Source organism: Ceratina calcarata, unplaced genomic scaffold, assembly GCF_001652005.2.
Source record: "Ceratina calcarata isolate Rehan_Ccalc_2016 unplaced genomic scaffold, ASM165200v1 scaffold162.2, whole genome shotgun sequence".
Classification (NCBI taxonomy): domain Eukaryota; kingdom Metazoa; phylum Arthropoda; class Insecta; order Hymenoptera; family Apidae; genus Ceratina; species Ceratina calcarata.
The window spans coordinates 1,061,492-1,077,291 of record NW_017137499.1 but is presented as its reverse complement, the minus strand read 5'-3'; the positions used below and the strand labels follow the sequence as shown (position 1 = coordinate 1,077,291).

At 41.2% G+C, this 15,800-nt stretch overlaps 2 protein-coding genes across 9 annotated transcripts in view; one reads left to right on the top strand and one right to left on the bottom strand.

The window, feature by feature from the left end:
• Window positions 1-85: 85 nt before the first annotated feature.
• On the bottom strand, window positions 86-8,396 carry AsnRS-m (asparagine--tRNA ligase, mitochondrial). Of its 6 annotated transcripts, XM_026819807.1 has the most exons (6): window positions 5,419-8,396; window positions 4,563-4,651; window positions 1,766-2,421; window positions 1,039-1,610; window positions 518-965; window positions 86-445 (listed from the first exon to the last, which is right to left on the bottom strand). In XM_026819807.1, exons 3-6 carry the CDS (start codon window positions 1,901-1,903, stop codon window positions 185-187), a joined length of 1,419 nt encoding a protein of 472 aa, XP_026675608.1. In that variant the 5' UTR covers window positions 1,904-2,421; window positions 4,563-4,651; window positions 5,419-8,396; the 3' UTR covers window positions 86-184. The 6 variants fall into 6 exon arrangements, with proteins under 6 accessions (XP_026675608.1, XP_017892797.1, XP_026675607.1 ...); XM_018037308.2 differs by having other exon boundaries at window positions 4,563-8,396; XM_026819806.1 differs by lacking the exon at window positions 4,563-4,651 and having other exon boundaries at window positions 4,972-8,396.
• A 413-nt stretch (window positions 8,397-8,809) lies between these two features.
• LOC108632619 (mucin-5AC) overlaps window positions 8,810-15,800 on the top strand; it is a 262,219-nt gene continuing 255,228 nt past the window's right edge. For all 3 annotated transcript variants that reach the window (XM_026819804.1, XM_026819803.1, XM_026819802.1), the window contains exon 1: window positions 8,810-10,445. The gene's annotated coding sequence lies outside the window, so the exon portion shown is untranslated. The remainder of the gene's footprint in view (window positions 10,446-15,800) is intronic.

Here is a 15,800-nt window from a genome sequence, read left to right as displayed (position 1 = left end):
TGTATTAGAATGACTAATTACTGCTCCTTGTCCTTAGTATGATAAAGTTTTGTAGCATTTCAAATTGAGAATATAATAAAATGAATTTAGCAAAAACGATGAATTTGTAATTATTATTTTCATTTATGTTACATTTCCTTGTTTATTATGGGATAATTACGTACACAAATTTCGAGAGCTTTATCTACAAACTGCAGTTATGGGGCCACCTTGGGAAAGGGAGGGTATCCTTAATATTGGGTATATTAAAAGCATATTGTAAAAATCTTTCGAATCCCATTCCAAATCCTCCTGTTGAAACATTGCCGTACTTTCGAAGTTCTAAATACCAAGCCAGATCGGTGGTCAAGGGTAACTTTGATTTTAACTTTTCATAATCATCTTCGCGTATGCTCCCTCCCACTAATTCTCCTACAGTAGGTACTAAAAGATCCATGGCAGCAACCTTTAAGAAGGATCATACATGTACCCTAATGATGATTACTACTCGAGAAGAACTCGAGATCGCTATACCTACCTTTGAACTATCGTCTTCACATTCCTTCATATAAAAGGGTTTGCCTTCTTTTGGCCAGTTTATAATAAACACTGGAATATTATTATTTCGTTTCACTAAAAACAATTCATGTTCTTTGGATAGACTGTCTCCATACGTAATAGATTTCTCTAAGGAGTTTGCATTATTTTGTAGAATATCAATTGCATCGTCGTAAGTTATACGTGCAAATTTTTCGGTCAACCATTGCACATCCTGACCACCTATTACTTCTATATCAGAAGCACCCTTTTCAAATATTTCTTTAAGTACATACTTTATCATTAATTCTACCTCATCCATTATAACGTTTATGTCATTAACAAATGCTAATTCTGCTTCTAACATACGAAATTCGGATAAATGCAACCTTGATTTAGAGTTTTCAGCTCTAAATGTTGGTCCAAAAGTATAGACTTTTGTAAATGCTCTGAAAGATTAAACACATGTATTTCTGTGACATCTCTTTGTCTGTTAGTAGATAATTCTACTCTTTAAATTACCTTGAAACTGCTTCTAAATGTAACTGTCCAGAAACAGTTAAGAAAGTCTTAGTATTAAAGTATGATTCTTCTTCTGTCAGACCTTCTTTTCTCATTGAATTTGATAAATCTTTAGAATCTGGTTTTACTAAAAATAATTCACCAGCACCTTCGCAATCATTTGAAGTCAAAACTGGTGTATGCATACTAATGAAACCCTTATTCCTTAAATAATTCTCAAAAGTAGCAGATGCCAAATCACGCAATCTTAACAGAGATGAAAACTTTCTAGTTCTCGGCCTTAAATGCAAATACTGCCTAACGTAATCTTCAGGATACTGTTTTCTTGGGGCAAAAGGATATCCATCCATAACATCACACGAGCCGATTACGGCAACGTTATTTGCGTGTAACTCAATTCTACCATTCGGACTTAAAGCTAATGTTCCTTCAGCTCTGATACTACAGCCATAACTTAATTTCTCAGGCTTTTCGGATTTTGGTATAACAACTTGTAACATTTTAGGAGTCGATCCATCCATAATATCAACGAAAATATTATCTTTCATCTTTCTGACAGCATGAATCCAACCCTACCCTTAATAAATTGTTTCAAAAATTAACATTAAAAATAATCAAGAAACGAAGTGAAGGCGTATAACAATCGTAATACTCTTCTTATAAGACGAATATAAAAAGATGAACATCATTCATTGTTGAATTAGTATAAAAGCGTGATAGGGCTAACCTGTATTTTTACGTGCCTCCCCACGTTTGTTTCGATATTTTTATTGCATATTTGCAGCATGCTATGCACGTGACACTTCGGGAAATTAAGATTAGCAAATAAATTCATATTGAATCTAAAGAATGTTGTAAATGACATTTTTCTCCCAGTTTCTACAAACTTCAGTTAAGTATGTGCGTAATTATAGAAGCAGGAATAATGTATATACGAGAGTTACAACAATAAATCCAACTTCGATGGTATGCAAATTTCTCGGACGAATTGTATTATATAAATAATATAATCTTATTGAATATCATTTCTTTGAATGCCGAATAAAGATTACATACATGACAAAACAGAACCAGAGAGAAAATGGGAGTGCTCACGGCCACGTGAGTATTGCGCACACGTCGTTATAGAGAGAGAGAGAGAGAGAGAGGTAGTAATCTTTGTCTTCTTTCTCTTCCTATTTGCGAGTCACGTTTGTGGCTGACTTCTCTACTCTATTTATATTATCTCTGTGGTATATCTGCGTGTTCCCCATACTAGTGCTGCCCCCAACTCTTTATTGAGGTCGATACAGTAGGTGACTGCAACACCAACATGGCGTCTGGCCATGAACTTTCCAAACGGACACCTGGTGCGTTACCTTCGTCGCGGTTCCCCTCCAATTTCTGCGCAGATAAATCAAAATTTAGAGAGTAATTTTAAAACTTCTGTGGGATGCTAGTTATACTTGTGATGCATCAGTCGTGATCTATCAATTAACATTGTTATATGTATTTTCAAGTTTAATAGAAAAGAGTGTTAGTCGAAAGTGAATGTTTCTGTTAATTGTGTAATCTAAACGTGGAGAATAAATGTGCATTGTCGAGAATTCAAGGGGATATTAAAATTGGATTCGATAGTAATTTAGGGGGTTAGTCGTTGAATTCTCATTAGCTTTTCGTTTTATTGTAACATACAGTGATAATGTGTTTGAAGATTAAGAAAAGTAGAGGAAGAAGTAACGAAGATACATTCGTCGATTATTATAGCATGTACGACAAACTACTTTAGCAAAAGTGTGAAGTAACCAAGTAGTAAATCCAGCGTATCTTTTTCATTACAGATATTCCAAAGAACGCGAGATGTCAACAAGTCAAACGAGATTGCGTCCTTTCTTTGAATGAATCTTCATTTCAGTAAGTGTTATTTCTTTACACGTATTATTTCTAACATTTATTTTAAACTGAGTTAAAAATGTTTCGAAGCAAATTCAGATTCATTTAAATTATATCAAGAATTTTTACATCAATTTTACAGTAAATATTTTTCTGATATTGAAAATAATCCCTAATGTAGATCAGTTTAAAATAATTTGATGTCTATAGATATATGTATAATTATTTAGTCGTGTAACTAAAAATGTATGATCGTTTTTTTTACACTTTTTTGAATCTATCAATTTGGCTTAAAATGACGTCTTTACGTATTTATTAAGCAATTGGCCAATTTAGCCATTAAATACATAGTTCTATTATTTTTCCTGACATATCGCGATATTGAACAATATGTATAAAATACCATGGTTGCACTTTTGCGGCTTTTGTTCTCATAAATTTCGAGTTGAATGCTGACTGTTACTATCTATGTACAGCAGCACACTTCGTTTAGCAATGTTTATGTTCTCTCCACGGTTGCGTTGTCTCTTTTGTTGCTTTGTTAAGCGATTTCGGGAAAACAATCAGATATTTTTACTAGTACATTTCTCGTAATGACTGTGTGCATCAACTGTTCGCAATTGGCTTTTTCTCGTTCATCATATCTCGTGCCTTTAAGGATGTATTGGCGATACAGTCAATCCCAAAAGTTATGTACCTTAGAAAAACGCATTTCCTATAATTAAAAAGAAATCAGACGTCGGAAGAATAATGCTAATAATAAATAGCTACTTGCTAAAAAGTACAGAAGGAAATATTCAATTAAGTATTGACGNTTTCTAAAGTGCATAAACTTTTGGGATTGACTGTATAGCCAATACATCCTTAAGGATTGAGAAATTACGAGAGTAACGTTTGGGCTGGTTCCAGGCTGCATGTTAGCAATTGAGATCTCCTTTAAAACTGGTTTGATGACCACTCCCTCACGCTTAACAATATTCACGTAACAGCGCATCAATGTTGTTATATATTATTTATTCGGTTTTAAACGAAATTCCTTTGCAAACTAATTTTACAATTACAGCACAGATTGCACTCGGTTGAAAGCAACTGTAGCTAAGTTTATTTATGAATAAATTTTCAACTTTTATCGAATCAATAGCATAACATCAAAAGCTTTAGTTACTAAGTAGAAATAAGTCTACTTCATTAATTCAACCAAGCAGGTGGAACGTATAAGAGAGGAAGTCTTATTACTATCCAGCAAGTTTAATTGCGGGTGAAAACTTCAGCGCACATGCAAAACTTTTCTCGGTAAACCGAAAGAGGCACGAAGTCTTTCGAGCTGGAAATGAATAGGCAGTTCCCATGAATTTAGCTTACGAAAATTATATCCCACCCTTTTTGCGAGTTGCACGTTCCTTCAGATTTATTATTACGCCAACGCTTTAGAAAGTGCAGTAAGGCTGGAATGATTCTTTGAGTGTATTTCTGATTCAATCAAAGGTGTGAAATCTTCGACCGTGGTCGTTTTCACTCCTCTTACAAGGTGTCGATCAAAGGGTGTCAAAGTAACACTCGAGCCCGACGGGATCGCCAAGCGATATTTTATTGATAGGAGTTATTTGAATATTTCTCGCGAGCTCTCGTCGTTTGTATCTCTCTGAACATACCTTCCCTGAATTTATTAACTTCCTCTGCGATTTAAATCGTCGTAACAGTTAATATCCGAACAAACTCCTAACGCACACCAAGTGGTTCCCTGGGAATTTATGAGCACGCACACAGCTATACAGCGTGAACACGTTTACGATCTCGGCGACGAGATCCCTCGGGTTGAGGTAAAACAAAAGTCAATTAAGTCGATGCAAACCGTAACGAGTGGTAACAATGGGGTCAAAGAAACGAGCCGGACAAAAAGATTAAAAGGCAACTAACGGGAGCTCGGCGGTACGAGGAATGAAACGGTAAGGATTTTCGTGGCGAAATTCGTAAAGGTAGCTTAACAAGTCTTCTTGAGGAAATATTTTGTAAGAAAACGGAGAAATCACGACTGCGCGAGGACTTGTGAAACGAGCACACCTATCCAGCCACCTATGCTCTCCTTTGTAGCCGAGTATCGAAGTTCACATCTGTTCGGAAGAAACGCGACAGCGGAGAAAAAGGAAACGCGAGAAGCGACGGAGATTTTAAGGGATAGTAGGAACGAGCGGAGATAAGGTCGCGGAGTACACAATGGAAAATGCGTATAGTAGGATTCGAAGTCCGGTTCGTTGAAGAAGGACGTTGGACGAGGCTAGTTCCTCGCGTTAGAATGGGACAGTCGCATCGATCGGATTCCACCGTGTGGGAGTGCAATGAAAAGCATCTTTAAGAGTAGTATAGCGACGTCTCGTAGAGGGGTTGAGGTTGGTTCGGGGTGAAGGTGGGTTGCAGGAAACGTACGAAGCGGGGAAGATTCCACGAGACTATTTATATAGCTCGCCATCTAGAAAGTTTGCAAGAACAATTTATTACGGATATACGTACCATTTAGAGACGCCGAAGTTATTATGACAGAGAACTTTATCCGCGTAAAGGGGAACGGAGGAGACTGTGTTATTCAATCGATGAAAGTGGAAAGTACTGGATTCAATGGGGAAAATAGCGACTATTTAAAAAGTTTCTTCTTTCGTGAATTTAATTCCCTTTCAAAGACGTGTACCTGGATTCGAGGGATTTGGTTGCAAACATTTCAGAAAATTAGCAAAAGTGTTGCTTCAGGTATACTTCGCTTGAGTCGAGATTTTGGTATAATACGTAATACGGTGCGGTACGTGCTTAGGAACATCCGAGAAATTTCTTTAGCTGCGAGAATGTAGCACTTAAGTATACCCTCCAAAGTGGAAGTTATGTTTTTTGCCAGCAAGTCTCGTCTTTTCGTCGATAAAAAGGTAACGTGGTTCGGGCCGTGAGTCGCCAGACTTGGGAAACTCCTCTTCTCCTTTCGGTCACGCATCACTTATCCAGTAGCGTAGGGGTGTACCGTGAAATATGCGAGCTCTTTGTAAGTTGTAGTTATATTCGCGTCGTTTAATGTTGAAAAGATTTTCGTTTTATCTCTGCCAAGGCAGCGATAAAGCTTCACCAGGTAAATACTGAATTTTAATTAGGTAGATTCAGTTGAGTGGGGAAAAAAGATAGTCGAGAACGAGTTTTATAGTGAAAGATACAAAGGTGTGTCGAGTTTGAGCACTGTTTCTCCAGTCATAACTCGTCACGCTTTCCGTGGGACATGTATTTCCCTTTGAAAGCGTGAAGAATGATAGCGTTTTTCTTTTCTCTTTTGCGCGGCGCGGAAGACAAGTAAAAGATGTAGCGTCTCATTTCGCGCTATTTGAGAGCAAAACTGCCACGCTGTTTACCTATTTCATTTCACGAAAACTAATTTACGAATAAACGTTATCAACGTAATCCCTCTCTTTTCGGTAATTGGGAACATCGTACTTAGCCGAAAATTGTATCGTATGCAGGCGATTATCGAAAAACGATATCGTAGAACAACGCGTCGAATCAAGCTCGCATTGAATAAACGAAATCTATGTAGACAGTAAAAGATATACAAGGACGGAAAATGATCGTTCCAGAAATGAGTATATCCACTTGTTACGTCGTAGAAGCCACAACGGTTTGTTCTCGTGATGCGAGAATAAGAAGCATCCAGTAGTAAAACGCGGCGAGCGGGCACATGAGGCGGAAGTCGGGTAGGAGAGGTAAATGGGAATATCCGTATGTCGAAAGAGATAAGTGAAACGACGATTGAGCTTAGCGGGAAAGAGAAAAAGGCACGGCGATGGTGAAGCGTCGCCGTTGCCAGGGCAATGAATCGCAGATTGACGCAGGCGTCACGACGTCCGGCCACGCGCACACCCCATTTTCCGCTCCCTTCTGCTCCTCTCGAAGCGTGCCACTGCTTAAGGTATGCACGCTACAATAGACATTTTCTCGTCCGACGCAGTTGCTCTCGGGCTTACGAGATTTGCCGCATTATGATTCACACGTAAAAGTCTTTTGACCGAGAGCTCTTCCATCGGTTTAATGGTTCACACAAGTTTTTTCTTATTTCTCTACTCCGCCTTGGCCTGGATTCTTCTCCCATTATGGATTTTAATTAATCGGGCATGCCTTCTAAAAACGTTTTCCAATTATTCTGAAGAGTTGGTCTTTGTGTTTGTATGAATAAATGTTTTATGGGAAAAGGGAGGTTGAACACTATCGAGTTCAATTCCAAGTTTCAAAAGATTGCGAAAGATTCTCTTTCGCGTCGCTTTTCTTTTGATTGAATTTCGTTGATTACGTTATATGGTAATGCGATTATAATCTGGAGGACGTATCGGTATAATGACACACTAACATTGACAATGTTCGAATACGTTTAATCCACAGTATTCCTGCATTTACGGTAGTCAAACGCTTTGTCACCCGCTTCTGATAAATCACTGTCGTAGTTGCACTAACGTCTGATCCAGCGCGTCTCGATCTACTGCCTGAGAGCAAAATTCATGCTGCTCGCTTTACGAGCTGGCAAACTCGGTGGCAACGCTATGAACTTAGGGAATTACGCCGATCTGAAGCGTCTTGGATGCTTTGTATCAAAGGGAACGTGAAACGATTTTCCAATATCCGCATAAAAAGAACTAACACGACTTAAGTAGTTTTTTCATTAAATTTCCAAAACGGTACTTGACACAATCATTTTATCGGTTTCTATATAGCTCGGGTTATTTCTGCGCGGATAAAGAGTTGGATAGAAAAGAAACAAGCACAGAGCAAAAGGGAGGACAAAGAGAAAGAGGTGTTATAACGTTAGAGAATATTCGTGAAAGGCTGTAACGCGCATTCCCCGGATAAGAAGCGAACGGACGAACCGACAAGTTAGCAGGCGAAAGAAAATAAAGATAGAAAAGATCCTCGCGCGCGCGGGATATAGCGTATGTTGTCGCGGCAGCGTCGACGTTGTTCGTGCTTCTCGTGGGGGTTGGAAAAGTTGGGTGAAACTTGAAGGAGAACCAGAGAAGGATAAGCGAAGAAAAGAGAAACGCCGCCGTCCGACCGGGGAGAATTGGAATGAAAGGGGGGATGTATCTGGTGGTAGAGAAACGTCATAGATGTGCGGAGAATCTCGTTGTCGGTGTTAGTAAATGTTGGAAAGACGGCGGTAACGGCGCGACGGGTGACGGTGGTAGTAGAGGAGCGGTGGTGTTGGTACCGTTGGCGGCAGCGGCGGTGGTGGTGGTAGTAGTAGCGTGTCCCGACGCCGGGAAAGTTTCGCTGAGAAGCGCGCGGAGTGTGAGAACGCGGCTCGAGCGAGAGGGGTGAAGCGCGGAAAGAGGACAAGAGCGAGAACGCGATTCAGGGGTTGAGGCAGCAAGGGGGGCAGAGAATGAGAGTGAGTTTGGAGCGAGTCCGGAGGACGGCAACGCGGTGCGGGCAAGGTTTTCGTCTCCAGTTCCCGCTAAGCGGCCGACAGGATTGGAACGAACCGGCCGTGTACGCGGTTGCACACGCGGGGTAACGTGTTTGTCCAGGTAGCGTGCGCGGTGTGACGGTGGTCGTAGCGCGGTGGATGAAAAAGCACACGCGGCACGCGCTACCGACGGAACGACCGGCCCGTGCTGGCGTGTGTGATCGACCGCGGCTGGTAATAACGAGCGTAATAGCATAGTACTATGGTATTAGTGGGGGATAATTGCACGACTTTGACGCGTGCAAACTATCGCGGTACTCGAATTCACGCGTGGCACTACGTGGCCGCGAAAGACCACGAGCGAGCGAGGTCGTCGAGCGCAGACTGCGTGTCCTTCTTCTCCTTCCTACCACCTACCCTCTTCCACCTCTTACGCGCCTACCGACTTCTCCTCCTCCACCTACGTCTTCTCTTTACCTTCTCTTTCTCCTACTTTTCCTTCGCCGACTCCTACTCTCGTTACTTCATCTCTCTCTCTTTCTCGTATTCTCTACCCCTAGTGAGATATTGATTTCCCTTAGCTGACTCCCACGAGGGCAGACGGCAGGCAACCAGGTACGGCTACCTCCGCAAATAGACAGCCTCCGACTATGAGGAGGGAATCATCGCATGTATCGAGAGTATGCACTTTCCAAAGTTCGGCCGGTCCAACCAGTCGGCTGCCGAAAACTATTCGGTTTGACGCTTCCTCGCGTTGAACAGTTGTCGCGTTGCACTCGAACGATGCCGCGCTCTTCTCTACGTTCACGCCACGTGTAACTCACGTTCGCGTGACTTCCATCCCAGATGCGGAAAGTTAGGGGAAACTTGTGTAGCCGAGACTTATGAAACTGCAAACAGGGCTACGATCCAATAATAAAGTTTGATGAGGAACTGTAAAGATTTCCGATACAGCGACAACTTCTTGACGCGTATCGAAGAACGCGTAACGTCCCGTGATTCGAAACAGTCCCATCCGATGCAATTCGTGGAATCCTAATCGCGAATTCGAATTTCAAACGACCGACGAATTCTTTACGTTTCTCCATGTCGTCCGGATCTATTTATGTACGTTCGGTATCTGCCCGTCTGACCATATTCGATCCTATACTACTGGCAATCGCTCTTCTCCCGAACGAGTTCATCGGCAATCTGTTTCGCCTCCGATCAATCTCCATGGGCCGTTAAAAGTATCAGAGTTGTCTTTCAATTGCGTATTAATCTTCTCGGTTGCGCGGTTCAATTACTCCCGGAGTAAGTACTTCCCTTTCGCCGGTGGCTGCCGTTCGGGAATTCGTAGGTGTTCCAAGAAACTTTTGCGAAGTAATCCGCCATGTTGGTTCCTGCGCATTGCTGGCCGCCGGATTCGCGAGTGACTTGAAACTTTTTTATTTACCGCGTTCATGCTTACACACAGAGACAAAGAGTACCGGGGCTGGGGAATCGTTTCCCCTACTCAAACTCTGGATGGGGTGTATCTGTCAACCCCCCACCGTGGCTCGCTTGCCGCCTGCCGCTTTCCAGCAAAGTTTTCCCGAGATCCTGGAAACTAGGAGCGATGGGAGAGAGAAATGAGAGAGGGTGGGAGGGTGTATGAACCGAGGGAAGGGAGAAGCGAGACCGCTTTCGAGTAGCGTGCGCTCACGGGGATCCCGTTTCAGCGAATTCTAACCTAGTAACGAGTTTCCCCTGTCGGTAACACCGGACGCGTGCCAGCGATAAACGTGTCGCGTGTTAAGGGTGACAGTGGGGTGAGTAAAGTGGTACATGACACGAGACGCGATCGCCACGGTTACGTTCCTCACGGTGCGTCGGCTTCTTTTCCCGGCGAAACAAACCGAAATGCGTAACATCGCGAAACGCGTGAACCGAAGATAAGAAATAGTCGCGCCAGAACGTTTATAATATTCTTACGATGATCCGTAAATTACACAATCGTGTCACGAGTTTGTTTACATCGATAATCGGTTCTCGGGACGTTCAGTGGACACGTTGACATCATGCCCGACAAGTGTTTTAGACTGACGAGGATTGCTGGATCGTGACAATCAGTTTTCAACAAATACGTCATGTATGTATTACTTTTATAATTATAAGTAATTAAATAAGCGACTCTCTGATAATTTTATAGTATTGTACAAAGTTTGATCTATTTCAAGGACTGATGTCCTCGGTAAAATTGCAAAGAACCGTGTTCAAAGTTTTGCGCTGTAATTTCAAACTGAACGTACATACATTCCTTTAAACGATTTTAGGATCGTTCATATCGGCTTGTTTGTGATCCATAGTCAAAGATTGGATTGGAATGGTCGGCTAGGGGGAATGGGTGGAAAATCGTTCTCTAATCTACTCGATTCGTCGCGAGTGTCCTGGCGATATCGTGTTTCTCTCTTCTCCGGGGACGGAATAGGTCAGCTGATCATTTACCAGACACTATATAACGTCGCTTGTTGTGAGAGTATCAACGCTTTTGATTATCGGGATTCCGTGCGCGCAGACTCAATGTGAGATTAATCCTCTGTGAGCCAACCCCTTCCACCGTTAACTTACCAATACACGTTGGTCGCACGTTCGAAAGTTTCATGAGCGTCGAAAAGTTTTGCGCTCCCGTAGTTGCGCGGATTTGATCGAGAACCGGCGAACTTTGTGCTTGTACACCGGAGCAATTGTTTCTTTCGCGTTATCATAGTACGTAGTAAACCTAAAACGCGTGAATGTATGTGTTTATTAAATAATTCCTGAGTTTTTCTCGGCTACGAGTTTCACTCTACGGGTAAATATGTTCATTGTTGAAAAACTGTGTTCAATCGTTCCGCTTTTAACTTTCTCTGTTTATGATTTTAATATAATATAACTAAATATTTTCTGTCGCTTGCATTGTTCATGTCGCCATCGAATTGAATGTATCGATGCATGTACGATGTGTTTGCAGAGCGTCGCTTTAATGTAATTAGAACTTTCACTGTGTTTTTCGTGCACCTGTGCCAGAGCCGGTTTTTCATTGTACCTGTTCTTCGAGAGCTAACGATTAGCTGGATATGAATCGCTAACAGTAAATTCGAACTGGTGGATTTCGAAAAGAATGAACTGAAGCACGAGATATCGGGCATTAAACTTGACGTCGTGTTCTCGGGGCTACACGGAATATCGTACCAGCCGGGTAATTGTTAAAAATCTATGTCATACCGGAAGAATACAAAGCGTTCCTTCTGTACGAGCCAAAATGATTTTGAGGAAAAAAGCGGCGCGAATTACGCTCAGTAATTTTTCTGAAAAAGTACCTCGTATATTCCTGCGGGCATGAAACGTCATGTTTTCAATTTAACAAAATTGGAGAAGCCATACGTATGAAACGTTCACTATCCTCTTTCTCCTTCATTATAAATGAACATAAAACAGTGGTTATTCAGTGCAGAATGTCTTCTCTATAGTCAGGGATGAAAAGAGATGCACGTGCCGTGCAGTACATAAGAAGTTCTTTCACTCGTTTCGCCCTCCTTACGTTGCCGTCGAATAATAATTTGTCAACGGTGCCGCGATACTCACCGGGCAAAATTGGGAACGATTATTCGAACGCCGGGTTCTTATCTGCGGCCGGCTGCATTACGATCGCAGGAGACAATGGGCACCTGCAGTTCCCTTCTATCTTTAACACGTTATATGATATATCCTGTCCCCGTTTAGTAGCACCTGGGACGCAGTCCGATGCATGAAAAAGTAGAGAGGCACTAATTAAGCCGCTATCATTACGGTTCCGCGGTGTAATTCCGCGTTGTTGGCATTGTGCTTCGAATTCCGCCAAGTGGCTGTTGGCCGGGGGCTTTTGGAATCCTCCGGAGCGTGGTCCAAGGCTTTTCAACTCCAATTCCACGCGCGTGCGTCTCATCGTCGAGGTTGACGTCGTCGTCAACAACGTCGTCGTAGTCCAGGGATGTTTCCTGTTGTTTCCTCATGCTGCGCCTCACAAGAACGCGTGCCAGGTTAATACGATGTTCCGTTGTCGTTACTGCTTTTTCCATACGCGTGAATATTGCGTAAGGGACTCGGTCCTAATGCCTTTTATCCTTTCGCGGTGCTCCCTTTCTTCGCTGATCAAAAAGATTAAATGTGCCGTACTTCTCTAACAATAGACAAAGACAGTCAAAAAGCTCATGCTAGCGGCTAGCGTTATTATTGTATGCTTCTTAAAAGATGACTAGGAGACTATAATTTATGTATAGAGATAGAGTACATCTTCTTTTCCGATAAAGTAGCTCGTTTTGTATGATGCTAAGATAGCAGGTGACCTATAGATTCAAAATATCGAGCTGCGTTCAAGTTCTTCTGATTTGCGCCTGGCATTTAACATATATTTCTATCTCTCGGCTTCGAAGTGTGAAGCTTAATTTTTAACATCATAATTTTCTTCTGTTTTATGATTTTTCATTTACCAACGAGTGAAACACACCGTGAATTTCATTTCGCTTCCACATGTTTTTACAACAAACACGCTGCGCGGTGTTTAAAAAGCGATGAATTTATTACGTCTAACGTATACGTTCAATAAATTAAAGTTAAATTAAAAATCTGTTTAAAAAGTAAAATGTCGACGTGATGAAATTAAAAAAGTTTGTCACCATCGATCGGATTATATTTTCCTCGCAATAATAACAAATGCATGAAAATGTAGTACACTAATATTCCTTTCACGCAGGAGCCAGTGTTTGTCCTCCACGCAGTTATAAAGATGTAAATCTCGTTCTCGCGTAGAGCGTAGCGAAAGTATTTCAAACGTAATTTTATACCATTCGTAACTTCATACCGAATAGCTTTTCTGTAACTTCGATACTAAATAAAAATTGGATAAGAAATTGCTGACCTGTGTCAAAGTTCGTATATGGAACTTATTTGATGCCTCGACTTCTTTCCCAACTCTTATATCGAGGGCACGTTTACCAAAGACTCAGCGAATGAATAATAGTGACGAAACTTGAAATCATGTCGTTCGATCGATGTGTTTGCTTACCAGACCGATCGCAAATATGTATGCAGATGTGGTCTTTGTACGCATTACATGTATTTAACATGTAGTTTGAATCTAAAGGGAATGCAATCTTCAAAGTTGCTGAATTTGCTTTATGGGAACTGTAGTTGTCATAAGAGAGAAGGAGATATTACTAAGGGTATAACAAATTCGGATATTTTATCTAAATGAAGGTATAAAACGATTTTAATTGTTGATTTGCACGGTTAATTATTAAAGGCTTTATTTACCGAAAGTTGACGTCCCGGTGTGAGTAATGGGTACAATATTTCAAGCTTCGGTTACCCGTTAGTCAGTTTTCGTGCTGACTCCTGGCGAAAAGGTTTGAAATCGTTGAGGAGTTGCGGATGCCGGAACAGATGAATGGGAAGTAACGGATAGCCAATTGTGCGAGTATAATAGCCACGCAAAGCTGTGCAAGCACTGGTTTCTGGTTCGATCAATTTTCCCGTTGCAACAATAGTCAGAATCGTTTTTCTGCCAGTCACTTTGCGAAAATGGAAATTGTGTTAACATTAGCTCCTTATTTAATACGCCTGATCAATTACAAATTCTGTCTGGCACGAGGAATATCGATTTCAAGTTGAAAATTGGAAATCTCTGGCAAGCGCTGATTCTATGGATAGATAATTTTTCAATTGCATATCAAACATTCGGACTCATTTAATTGGACAGATGATTATAGATCTTAAAAGTTGTATTCTTTGTTATTATTCGTGTAGGCGTTCTCATACGAAGAATTATTGAATTATTTTTGGAATGGTGTATCCACAGAATACGTTTGCAGTTCTCAATCGTGGTATCATTATACGAAAGAATGGCGTGACCGGTTACACAATTCTCAGAGAACGCGTTTTGGAACATCACGCTTTTGGGGATTTTCTTTGCGCGGTGAGCCAATTGTTTCCGCGCACAAATCTTCGATATCACCCTGTCCCATCCGCTTCCGCTGCGTCGCGGCCGTATTGCGCGTCTTTGTTTTTCTCGTTCGCCGAAATCGAAGTATCGGCATCAGCACGGGCCGACACCGGCGCGGCGCGCGCTGGCAGGAAGTTTACGTCGTAAACTTTGGGTCTTAAGAGTGGAATTATAGTTGAGTAGAGCTCGCGCTAAGCCACGCAGTTGTTACCACGGTGAGCGCTTTAAAAGTTGGTCTTGGGTGTTCGTGCTGGTACGGGAGGGTGGGCGCGAGTGAAGAAGAAGAAGAAGTAGAAGAAGCCAGAAGAAGCGAGAACGCGCGATACGCTGGAAAGGGACACAGAGACGTGGTTAAGTTGCCAGGAAACTTTGGTAAAACTGAAAAGTTAATTTCGTCGTGTTAAATTACTCGAGCGCTCGGGCATTAAACTTGCAAAAGTTGGCTGGATGACTGAAATACGTACCTTCCGCCACCTCCCTCTTCTTATTCTTCTTCTTCTTCTTTTCTCTATGTTTTTTATCTTATCTTTCGGTACCTCTTTTCTTTGCTATTTATCGTTGCGTCATACAGATAGGTGTAACGATGGTATAATTGTTAATTGATTAGTATACAGTAATAGCATGAAATAAGACATAATAACAAATAATAGGAATACCTGTTAATTAATATGTCGACAGGGATCGGAATTATTCAATGCAAATATAGAAATTTCAGCGTGACATGGTACGTCAATCTAATCAATATAACGCATAAGTTAGTGATGGACATGCAGACTCATGGGAAACAAAATCAATTGTGTTCTTTACCTATCCTATTGATACAAATCCTCATATCATTTGATTCGAGTGCCCGGAGCATTGGATACATTAACAACATGAAAACAATCGATATTCACCTGCTACTGTCGGAAGAACGAATGCAAAAGATACACACAATAGACAATGACACGAGATATAAATCGTATGCATTCAATTGTATTTAGCTGGATTATAGTATACGTATGTCTTCATTTAAAGTTAATTTTAGTTCGGGCGCTCGTAACACAAAAAATGGAACAATTTTTTACAGTCTGCCATTGATAGGGGAAATATTTACAGCCACAAGCTGTAGATAGATGTACTTAAAAATCTTCGTTACGTGTTAATGCATACTTAAACATTAACTTTAGTTAGTAAAAAGAACGTAGATTCTTGAAACAACTTTCAAACAGTCTGCCTTGTGAAATTTCGTCAACTTTACGCTAACATTAGCCTAAATTGAGCTTGGCAGATTGTAAAAAATTGTTCTTAGACGATTGTCCTTATACGATTTAATTGCTAACTAACATAAGTAAGCTTTATTCTTGTACTGGAGAAAACCATCTGCCAATAAGCTTTTCATGGATCGCGCAATCTTGTCTTGTGCTCAAATAAATGGCAGACTGTTTGAAAGTTGTTTCAAGAAACTACGTTCTTTTTGCTAACTAAAGTTAATGTTTAAGTATG

Coding starts and splice junctions, on each gene's coding strand:
- AsnRS-m (XM_018037308.2), bottom strand. CDS start 1,903: ATGTCATTTACAACATTCTTTAGATTCAATATGAATTTATTTGCTAAT. Junction 966..1,038: donor CATTTAGAAGCAGTTTCAAG/GTAATTTAAAGA, acceptor TTAATCTTTCAG/AGCATTTACAAAAGTCTATA. Junction 446..517: donor GTGAAGACGATAGTTCAAAG/GTAGGTATAGCG, acceptor TCCTTCTTAAAG/GTTGCTGCCATGGATCTTTT.